This window comes from Tarenaya hassleriana, unplaced genomic scaffold (assembly GCF_000463585.1).
Source record: "Tarenaya hassleriana unplaced genomic scaffold, ASM46358v1 Cleome130, whole genome shotgun sequence".
Lineage (NCBI taxonomy): Eukaryota > Viridiplantae > Streptophyta > Magnoliopsida > Brassicales > Cleomaceae > Tarenaya > Tarenaya hassleriana.
This window is the reverse complement of record NW_010963496.1, coordinates 233,964-246,120: the sequence shown is the minus strand read 5'-3', so window position 1 is coordinate 246,120 and position 12,157 is coordinate 233,964. Positions and strand designations below refer to the sequence as shown.

The 12,157-nt window shown below is 38.1% G+C and overlaps 2 protein-coding genes across 2 annotated transcripts in view; one reads left to right on the top strand and one right to left on the bottom strand.

Annotated features, from left to right (window-relative positions):
* Positions 1-655: 655 nt before the first annotated feature.
* Positions 656-1,018, bottom strand: LOC109116461. The gene has a single exon (XM_019201900.1). The coding sequence runs from the start codon at positions 1,016-1,018 to the stop codon at positions 656-658; it is 363 nt and encodes a 120-aa protein (XP_019057445.1).
* A 6,909-nt stretch (positions 1,019-7,927) lies between these two features.
* Positions 7,928-12,157, top strand: part of LOC104807902 (lysine histidine transporter 2-like) — a 7,285-nt gene continuing 3,055 nt past the window's right edge. Inside the window, exon 1 of the mRNA XM_010533343.1 lies at positions 7,928-7,954. Coding sequence (XP_010531645.1) covers positions 7,928-7,954 — 27 coding nt within the window. The remainder of the gene's footprint in view (positions 7,955-12,157) is intronic.

The following is a 12,157-nucleotide window of genomic DNA, read 5'->3' as shown; positions in this document are numbered from 1 at the left end:
ACAGGGATATGATTATATTTCCGTTGTGTCATGGACTTGACATCGGTAGTCACGAGAGTGACGGGCGCAGGAGACGCGCACGATCGCATGTGATGCGATGGCCAACGTCACGCGGGTGACGGGCGTGGATTCGCCCCTGGTCATGGACTTGACCAGGGTATACGGCTAAGCCCTATGGTGGACTCCATACGGGCGTGATTGTGATTGCTATTTGCGTGCTTACCGTGTTTTTACTTGTTGCATGTGTTTTCTTATGGAAATGTCGACTGTACCGTTCTCGTTGGGAACGGGAGTTCTGGGTTCAACCCGGGCTACTCACTAAGCAGTTGTGCTTAGCCCTCGTGGTTTACATTTTTCAGATCACGAGGATTACGCCTAGCGCATCCGGCAGACGACGACTTGAGAGAGGCAGCATCATGTACGGGATTTACATTTTGGGTTACGAGACTTGTGTTTCCCGCATTTTGTACGGCTAAATTATCACTATTCGGACATGTGTCAGTTTGCGATACTGATCGCCTGTTGTATTTTCCGCTGCTTACTCTGGTTTATTTAAAATGTTTTTGGATTTCGTATTTTTGCTTCCGCATTATTATTATTTTTATTACTATTGTCCATGTGGCACAACCCGTATACTGTACACGGGTTACGGGTGTCACAGCATCTCTGCCTCAGGTTCCCATGTCATATCGGAGACCCCTTGGCTTCGCCATACCACCTTGACGAGTGGCACCTCCTTGGTTCGCACCTTTTTGATCTTCTGATCCACGATCTGCAGTGGCTCGTCCCGGAAACGCATAGCACTAGTGAACTCCAATTCTTGTGGTTGTATCATGTAGGAAGGGTCTACCACATATTTTCGTATCATTGATATGTGGAATACGTCGTGAACGTTGTCCAACTCTGATGGTAGTCCAAGACGGTACGCCACAGCTCCTACCTTCGCGATTACCGGGTAATGACTGATGTATCTCGGGTTCAGTTTTCCACCTTGTCCAAACCTCGCATGTCCTCGCATCGCCTGAACTAGGAGGAAGGCTCGGTCACCCACTTCCAGAGTAAAGTCCCGCCTCCTCTGATCCGCATAAGATTTATGCCGATCTTGCGCGGTCTTCAGGTTAGCTCGAATCTTTCGAATCACCTCCGTTGTCTCTTCGACAATCTCTAGTCCGAATCACCTCCGTTGTCTCTTCGACAATCTCATTCTAGTGCATCCGATTCATCCATGTACCCCCTACCTAGAAGCTCATCAGGAGCCGCCCATTGTCCGTGTCTCTGCATCGACGATCACTCTCCGCCCTTCTACGGTACTCTGGGTTGTCACAGGCCCACCAGCTTTCGCCTAGTTCGTCCTCGAATCACACCGTACAGGGAGAGTACCGGTTCTGATACCAAAAGTTGTGACGCCCGAATCTTGAATCCCATAATCAGGATGCGACACGTGGATAGATCACAAAACTCATATATAACATAAAATACGGGATTTTTAAAACATTTTAAAATATCAATACACGCAGCGAAAAAACATTAATACAAACATTCGAAAGTATTTCATATCCGAAATTGGAACCGAAATCAAAACAACGTAATGATGGGATCAGTATCCCCTATCCAAACTATAGTTTTAAACTCCGCACATGTAGTGTAGCCTCGGTAGTCGTCGATTGTGTTGTTACTCGTGCTCCTCGAGATCTGAAAAAGATTCAACAATGGAGGGCTAAGCATAAAGCTTAGTGAATGGCTCGGATTGAGCCCGGAAATCCCGTTCTCATGGAAAATGATGCCAACTAATATTTCTATACAAGAATTTTCATTTTATATTTAATCAATTCACACATTATTCCGATTTAATTATTCATTACAATTATACCCTATGACCACCGTCATAGGGTTGATTCATGCATCACTGATGTACGATAGTACTGACTCAATTCGTCTACTGGTACCATCGTATGTCCCCTTGTCTTACCCAGTACTGACTCCACATCGTCTACCGGTACTAGGTTCGACCCGATTCTCTGTGATAGCACTGGCTCAATTCGTCTACCAGTACTAGAACAGAGACGTCCACTCAAACATCAGTACTGACTCCACGCCGTCAACCGGTACTGATGTTACACTTTTGTAATAATACTGACTCCACGCCGTCAACCAGTACTATTACAGAAGCGTCCACACAAACCAGTATTGACTCAATTCGTCCATCAGTATTGGTATAGCAACCATCCATATTTTGCACAATGCACTAGTACTGACTCAATTCATCAACCGATACTAGATATTTCGTCCCCCTCATCCTAATGCTGACTCCACTTCGTCAACCGGCACCAGGTATGAGGTTTGTCCATTGTACAAACACATACATACATGTTTTTCCTTTTTATTCAAGTTCGGTTTTCTCTCAGTAATTTAGTTTTCACACTCTCTTCGGTTTGATTTTCATTCTTAATCTCATAAATTCTCTTGTTTCCCGTATTAACTTATGAATTTCCTTTCTTTTGATTTATTTTTATTATAACTTCTTTTATTAAGTCTCAATTGAGTCATTCCATTTAGTTGAACCGGTCCGACCGGAACCTTGGTTTATGGGTCTTTATGTTCTAGAATCATTTGGGTCGAATTATCCGATTTTTGTTACTAAACCGGCACAATCTGTTGTCAAATCGTCCGATCTAGATAAGTACTTTGGTAAGTTTCATTTCTATGCCTGGACCGGTCGATTTGTTCACCGGATCGGTCAGTTCAAGGGGTGTGTTCTTAAATCATTATTTTTTATGTCCAGATTTTTATCTGTTTTCTACGCCAATTGCTACTCATTTATTACTAAACATCAGTAGGTTCTAAATCTTTGCAGAAATACTAATCTACACCATTAAACATGAGAAATGAATCTCACAAACTCAACTCAAAACCACTCACTATGTTTTGGTCAGATTTTGTACGTCGGTTCTTGGTCTTGTGTGTCTCAAAACTCCACGCACGTTGATTACTCTCTTCCCCCTCTCTTTCTCTTCTACTCTCTCTCTGTCCAAAATCGACTGAATTGAGAGATTGTCGTTTGGTTTTCCTAGGCTTAATGCTACGGTTTCCACCATAGCACTATCCTAGTTCTAGGACTATGCAACAGAAAGATAAATTCATAATTTATTAATCCTACAGGAAAACACTAAACTCGAAAAGAGATACTAATCTTAAACGGCGAGACTGAACCTGCACCTCTAGAAGATGCCACAAAAGGCAACGCCCTCTACGGTATCTACACCGCGAGTAGATCCAACAATTGGATGGCCTGATAAGGCCTAAAAATTTATCGCTAGTCCGGAGAGGTTCCCGAGAGCTTATGGTCGTATTAGACTTCTTATAAAGCTCTCTAGATCCCCTATAGGACTTAGGACTTGGTATGTTGAAGTCTTGGACCAAACTCCCCTTATATAGAGTTCCAAATCCTTGAAAATGGGTAGAATTTTCGATGTGGGATTTTTGCTCGATTACTATTCACGGTACTATTCATTGACACTATTCATCAACACTATTCACGGTTACTATTCACTGATACTATTCATTGAACTATTCATGATTACTATTCACCGCTTTACCAATTTATAACTTCGACCGAGTTTCCACATCGTTTCATATATTTCGGTTGAATTAATAATTCAACCAAATTTGACCAAATTCGCACGAGTTTCTTTTACTCGATCGAATCGATTCTCCGTCACTTTAGACCATTATGTCCGACTTTCCAGGCTGACCAGTCTGATTTATTTTTGTGTCTTTTTTATCCGATGTTATATCTTATATTTAAACCAATTACATATCCCGACTATTTAATTATTATCTTTGAAAATAATTAAATATTGAAATCAGATTTCGGGGTATTACAAACCATTCCCCCTTAAAATGAATTCGTCCCCGAATTTTGATCTATTTAGTGTAACGAAAACACTTCTGTAATACCCTGATTCCCGAATAAATTATTTAAATTAAATTCGGGAACAGAATAGGGTAAAACAAGTCTAAAATATAAGATGATTGGCATAAAAATCGAACCAAGGGATCAACGGGACTAAAACGCGTCGAAAACGTCGGAAAAACGAAAAAAAAATGGGCTAGACCGATCGGTCCATAGGTAGACCGACCGGTCCAGCGAGAAACAGAGAAAAAGACGAAAATTTGGCCAAGACCGACCGGTCCAGAGAGCAGACCGATCGGTCTGCACGTTCAAGAGCCAGACCGGACGGTCCGGGGCTAGACCGACCAATCTAGGCGGACGACAGCACCAGGCTGTCTGCAACATCTTTTGTCATGACTTTTGACGACCCTGCGGTGCCCCACCTGCCGTCCCCGCCCACGAGCTACGTGTGGGAGACACCAGCTCACTGCCAGCGACGTCCCCTCGTCCTCTAGCTCACCCACGAGCCTCTAAATGCGTCCCCAAAACTCCTCCTCAGCCATTTTTCGAGCAAAACCTACAGAGCCAGAAAGAGAAGAAAGGGAGAGATTCAGCGAGATTTGAGGCGAAACCAGTTTGGGAAAACAAAGAGGGACACCTCTAGGAGGGCCTGGAAGATTTCACGACCAGAGACAGCCCGAAGAACGCACACGAGCTCGGACAAAATCTCACCTTACAGAAATCCGAGGTGAGTGGTTTGGATTGTGTTTGTGAGATTCTATTTTCATGATTTATGGTGTAGACTAGTGTTTCTACAAGAGTTAAGGACCTAGGAATGATATATATTGAGTGGGTAACAATTAGGACTGAAATCGGATCTAAATCTGGGCAAAAATGGCGGAAATCGGGATGAACCTCGCGGAGAAGACGAAGTCCAGGTCCCAGACCGACCGGTCCAGTGACTGGACCGATTGGTCTGGTCCACGGACAGAACGAGCGGACTGGAGAGATCTGGACTGTTCGGTCCATATGGTCCTAGACCGATCGGTCTAGGACTGGACCGACCGGTCTAGGTCACGGATTAGGAATCGGTCTGAAAATGACCTAGACCAACCGGTCTATTCCTAGACCGATCGGTCTAGGGGTAAAAATTGGAGTTAAACGATTTAAATGCCTAGACCGGACGGTCTGTCCCTAGACCGACCGGTCCAAGCAAATGAATAGTGACAAATCCCAAAATGGCTGGCTGCAACCCCGACCATTGATTCAAATGGATTAAACTGTAATACGATGTTAAATGGTAATCAAACGAACCAGGATTAAACGAGTATGTCGAACGAATATGAAAAAGGTAGAAGTGCGCATAAAGAAAGGTATTAATCCGCAAACCGAAGTGAAAACGAAGGATAAATCTAGAGGAAAACTCGGAAAGGGTAATATGGATATAAATGGTTATATATAATTATGATAAAGCATGTGATTGAATGAGTAATGGAACTCGTACTTAGTACCGGTCGACGACGTGAGTCAGTACTAGTACGGGGATGTGTAGATATGGAACTAGTGTCGGTTGACAAACTTGGAGTCAGCACTGGAGGATGTGTGGTTTCGGTAATAGTACCGGTTGACGAACTTGGAGTCAGTACTATTACCGAAATGTAATACCAGTACCGGTTGACGATGTGGAGTCAGTACCGGTGTAGTTGGGTGGACGTTTCCGTAACGGTGTCGATCGACGAAGTGGAGTCAGTACCGTTAAGGAAATGTGTAGTGAAGCCAGTACCGGTTGACGGCATGGAGTCAGTACTGGTGAATCTGAGTGGTCGTCTCTATAATAGTACCGGTTGACGAAGTGGAGTCAGTACTATTATAGAGAAGCAGGGTAAAGTCTAGTACCGGTTGACGAATTGAGTCTGTACTAGATGATACCGAGAGGAATGGTACCTGATAGTGCCGGTGGACGACTTCAGTCAGTACTATCAGGTATCAAAAATGTATGGAATAATGTTAATGTATTAAAAAGGATTAATGAGAAAAAGTTAAATGGATAAAAAAGGAAATTCTTGTATTGAGAGATTAGTTGGCACCGTTCTCCATGAGAATGGACTCTCCGAGCTCAACCCGAGCTGCTCACTAAGCATTTTGCTTAGCCCTCCGTTGTTGAATTTTTCAGATCCCGAGGAGCACGAGTAGCGCACTGTGGACGGCGACGACTTTGTGAAGACATCATTATGTACGGATAAATAATCCTATTTTGTACGTTTTGGTTTGTGGAACAAGGTTTTGCGTGGAATCGGTTGTGTTTAATTGTGTGTTTGGACAAGTGTTGTTTTCGAGGAACGTGTGATGATTTTATTCCGCTGCGTGTTTGTATTTAAAAACGATTTTAAATTTCCGTACTTTTGGTTTTATTATGTTTTATTGGTTTTCGTCCATGTGGCATATCCTGTTCACGGGATGCGGGATTCGGGTGTCACAACTTCCTTGCATTCCACAACAGTTCATTACAATAGTGTATCTTATATTCGCACTGTTACATTCTCCTAAACAAACAACTGAGGGTAGGTATTACGCATCTCTGTCTCGGATTCCCATGTCATATCGGGACCCCTTGGCTTCACTATACCACCTTGACGAGTGGCACCTCCTTGCCGATCCACGATCTGCAGTGGCTCATCCCGGAAACGCATAGCACTAGTGAACTCCAATTCCTGTGGTTGTATCACGTGGGAAGGGTCAGCCACATACTTCCGCAACCTTGATATGTGAAATACGTCGTGAATGTTGCCCAACTCTGATGGTAGTCTAAGACGGTACGCCACCGCTCCCACCTTTGCGATCACCGGGTAAGGATCGATGTATCTCGGCTTCAGTTTTCCGCCTTGTCTAAACCTCGCATGTCCTCGCATTGCCTTAACTCGGAGGAATGCTTGGTCTCCCACTTCCAGAGTAAAGTCCCGCCTCCTTTGATCTGCATAAGATTTCTGCCGATCTTGAGCAGTCTTCAGGTTAGCGCGAATCCGAATCACCTCCGTTGTCTCTTCGACGATCTCAGGTCCGAAAACTCTACGTTCTCCTATCTCGGTCCAACATAGCGGTGTCTTGCACGGTCTTCTATATAATGCTTCATACGGTGACACCCCAATGCTCGCATGATGACTGTTGTTGTACGCAAACTCGCACAACGTCAAGTATTGGTCCCATGGAACTCCCCACTCTAGTACACATGCTAGGAGCATGTCCTCTAGAGTTTGGATGGTTCGATCCGATTGACCATCTGTCTGGGGGTGATACGTTGTACTCATCTTCAACTTCGTACCCAATGCTCCATGTATTGTCTTCCATAGGCGAGATGTAAATCGAGCATCTCGGTCGGATATGATCTCGCTCGGAACTCCATGTAGTCGTATGATCTCATCGATGTACACATGTGTCAATCGCTCAATAGGGTATTCTAATAAAAAAACTATATATATATATATATATATATATATATATATATATATGTTATTATGTCATCATATATAGATAATTTGGCAAAAGAAAGAGTTATCAATTTTTCTATACGACGATGATAATAATAATAATAATAATAAACATTTGACCAATTTTATTAAATTAAAAATGAAAGGGAGGACAGGACAAGTGAAAGTTGGCAAAAGAAGAAGGGTTTGGTGAAGTCACTTGTCTCAATCCCATCGCCAATCGCGGAGTCGATGTTCATACACTTCCTGCCACTTTTATTTTCTTCTCTATTTGTTTTTGTTGTATCCTAATTTATTCCTGACCAAATGTGTTAAAAAAACTAATTTTGCAAAATTACAATATTATTTCTAAATACTGACAAATACGTCTAACCTATTTTACTCATTTTCTATTTTATCATCTTTCCCATTTTTCAAATTTTTTATATAAAATAATTATGGTAAGTCTCATTAAAACTATTCATTTTTAGAGTAAAATAAATTAGTCAATTTATAATAAGATGAAGTATCGTTAATTTATAGCTATGTCACCCAAACGGTATCCAATAAAATGTTGGCCAATATTGATCGTAAACTGGTATCAAACATGGCATTCTATGTCACATGCCATGCCATATTTCATTACCACATAACAATTTTCAATATTTCAAAAACCACAATAAACCTAATGGTGATGCTTGGGATTTTATTAAAACGGTTCAGATTAGTGAATCTAGACTGAAAGCCTAGCATGGTTTTTAAAATTTCAAAAATTGTTTACTAGTAATGAAATATGATGTGACACGTGATATGAAACGTCACATAGGATGTTACTTAACGATCAATATTAGTCGATAATTTATCTTAGTTAAAAATTTATAGTGACACTTTTTTTATAAATTGAGAAATTTATTTGACTTTAAAAGTTAAGACATTAGTTTTCCATCATTGTTTATGAGTTAATATATTTTAATAGAATTACCATTGTTTTTTTACATTTAAAATTTTCGTTTATTAGTACTGTTAACAAAATCAAAGATATAAAGATACAAGAAACTTATACCGCCATTAACATTCCTTCTTTCATGAATAGAACTTGTTAGTTTTTCCGTTTTACTTTTTGCGAATGCGATTTTTTTAGATTTGATAAATTTGATTATGTTATAATAAATTCTTAATTTGTTTTAAATGTGACCATTTGTTGATTTGATTATGTTGCGTTTACAATTTATAGTTTAGTATTGTTTGATTCACTCTATATGGCACTATAAAAAATACTAAATTTTTTTTATAGAAACAAATCATGTTAGGTCTAATCTAACATTGTATACAATTTGTAAATTTGTTTTTATTTTAGGATTTTATATATTTAGTTTTGATTTGATTAATTTTTTCAAAATTTTATGGTTTGAAAAAACTTCTCTTTGGTTTTGGTTGTGATGGAGTTCGTTTCTTCAAAATATTTTATTTTTATTTTATTTTTTGTTATTTCCGTTTTAATTTCGATTAATTAGAGTTTTAGTTTAAAAGATTTTTGGAGGTATCCATTTTTAGACGGATATATATTATTATTTATCCCCATAGAGAAGATAATCTACAATTAAGTTATTACAATAAGATCTTAAAGATATCGTCGTGAGGGATTCCACTTGACAATTAAGGTTTGTTGGTCGAAAGAAGAAGAAGAGTAAAGGTATTTAACAAAAAAAAAAAAAAAGAAGAAGAGTAAAGGTTTAAAAGCACTGTATTCTCTAAATTAGCGAAACCTTGATGTAAATGTTAAATATATATATATATATATATATATATATATATAATACAATATTCGTTCAGATCCCAATTTTTCATCAATTATAAATGACTTCAATAAATAAAAATATATAATGGTTGGGATAATTAAACATCGGTTATGTGGGGGGATTTTAAATTTAAAAAAAAATAAAAATAAAAATAGGTAAGAGAAGTGAGAAGCAAGTAAAGACGGCTTACAACTTTGTTAATGAAGACTTAGCTTTCAGCTGTTATAATGATTTGATAGATCTCTTGTCTAATTCCCTCACTTGTTGCCTCAAATCTTGAACAAAAGCTTAGCTTAATCGATACTGGTTTTGTTTTTTTTTTAATGTTTTGTATGTCCTTTTTTCATTTATTTAAATATTAAAAAGAGTATTCCCACATATACATATACATATATATATATATATATATATATATATTGCAATGTGATTAAATGTTTTTGCTGGATTGTTATTGTTCAGCCCCTCACTATTATCCTATGTGGGCTGTTGGGCCAGGCCCAGTTTTTCCCATCTCACTGTGTTAGAGACTAGAGAGGAAACACTTGAACGGGTTTTTAATGTTCGGTTACTTGAAACCCTCAATACTTTCTTCTTGATAAATCCACGTGTAATAGTCCGAAAGAAAATATTCTGTAAAGATGCTTAATGACGATCTCTAGACCAAACTCCATCGTCCGTAGGGAATATTACTCAAATAACCCACTTGGGTCGCAGCAATTTCAGTGTACACCACCGAAAAAAAAAAAAAATTTGCGACCTTATTACGACTAATATATAACTAATATACAACTTATTACGACTAATAAACTACTCTTATTTTAGTTGTATATTAGTTATATATTAGTCGTAATAAGGTCGCAAATTTTTTTTTTTTTTCGGTGGTGTACCCTGAAATTGCTGCGACCCAAGTGGGTTATTAGGATTAAAACCCCTCGTCCGTACACCTTGGAACACTAATACCAATTACTGCAGTAGATCTCATCAAAGCTCTACAGTTAAACGTGCTTAGATAAAAGTAATATTAGGATGGAAGAGATCACTGTGTTGCGAATACGCACGTGTTTGTGAGTAATATAAGTTGTTTTATACTCATGTGATTTTTTTTTTTTATGTTTTAGTATAAGATTTAGATGTGGTTGGGGAGAAAGAGATCTAGAACTATTAGACTGCATTAGTCATGCTTTTGCTCGCGTTTTTTTCGTTATCTATTTTGGTAACACTAATTTGTTACGAATTAGCGACGAGATTTCATCACTAATTGAAATGGTATAATGTTTGGTAACGTTCTTGTGATCATTGTTATTATATAAAAAAAATAGTAACGTTATTGTTTGGCAATACTTTTATACGTTTCGTAAAGGCAAAATATCCAAAATATCCTCATTTTGCTAAAACTATTTCTACACATACCCTCTTTCTAATGTGACCAGAATAACTGTATAGTCATATAGTGATCACATTGGTCACAACATTAAATTTATGATGATTCCCCAAATAATTAGTGTGATATATAAGAGGTGATCATGGTGATTTGGTGTGATCACCATAAATTTAACGTTATGACCAATGTAACAATCATATGACCATATAGTTATTCTGATCATATGGTCACATCTGGAAGAGAGTATGTATAAAATTAGTTTTAGTAAAAAGATGGTATTTTGGATAGTGCTCCTTTAGTAACCAATCGTCATTAATTTATAATGCCTTGGTTACGTTTTTTTATTATTATTATGTGACCATTTCGACGACAAAAGTGTTACCCGTCACCAATTTTGCTCGCGTAAGATTTGTGTGACAATTTTTCCGTGTTTTTTTTTACATTTCTTTCCGAATAGATAAAACGGTTTACTTACATTTGATTTTCAGCCATTTGTTAATTTATTAGGGTATCTTTTTAATAGAAAGGATCTTTAAGCAGCAAAAATCTTGTAAACTTTTTCCAGATTCGAAAGGAAAAAAATAATTTATAAATAATAGATTCTGGTGGACTTGTAAACAGGATAATTAAAATGATAGAATCTGTTGAACTTGTACAAAGAATATCCTCATAACAGATATGTTGCGATTTTTATTCACGTTGGAAAAGAAAAAATCTAAATGCATAAAGATCCATTTTTAATGGGTCGTATTTTTATAACTTTCAACCTGTTATTTTACAACCTTTGCTCGTACACATACATTGCAACAAAAATATAAATTCCAAATCAAAGGAGATCTCTTACTTCTATAAGCTTTTCCATTTTCTGCAAGTTGAAATTATATAAAGATATATTTTTTTGGGCAGAATATGCTTACCATAGATTATACCAAGAGACAGATCATACGCAAAACTTGTGCCATAAAAAAAGAAAGTAATGTATATTTTTGTAATGTTAATGTGAATTATTGATAACAGAGCAAAAAACCAGCTTTTCACCTTGGAAAATGATTCATTTAAAGAATCAAACGACAATTTTGTAAAAGAAAAATACCATATAATTTTATCAAATAATGACAAAGTATCAAATTATTAGAGAGATAGAGAGAGAGAGAAAATTCGCGATGATATGTCATGTGTTTCCATCTCAACATGAGTCCCGAGAAATGTAATAATTGACGGAAACGTCCACTCCAGGACCCGGGAGAAAACGCTGCGCAGGGGTATTTATGTAATTTAACATATTCGTATGGACATATCATGCATGTATGCATGCACAGCAACCCCCATCTCTCATGCTGCGGAGAAAAATGGATGAATATAAGAAGTTTTGGTCAAACCTTATTTGCCATCGTCGTCACAGTCTTCAATTCGATTCAAATTAGGAATTCTAGATATTACTTTTTTTTTCTCCAAAAAATAGAAAAAAAAAAGGAAACACAACGTAACAGCAGCTGTATATACATCCCTCTCTCTCTATATATGTGTATGTATACGTATATCCGAGTAGCGTGCGAGTAAACTCCTCCACCGCAACAGAGAGGGATAGTGGTGATCGGAAGAAAATGGGGAACAGTCAGCT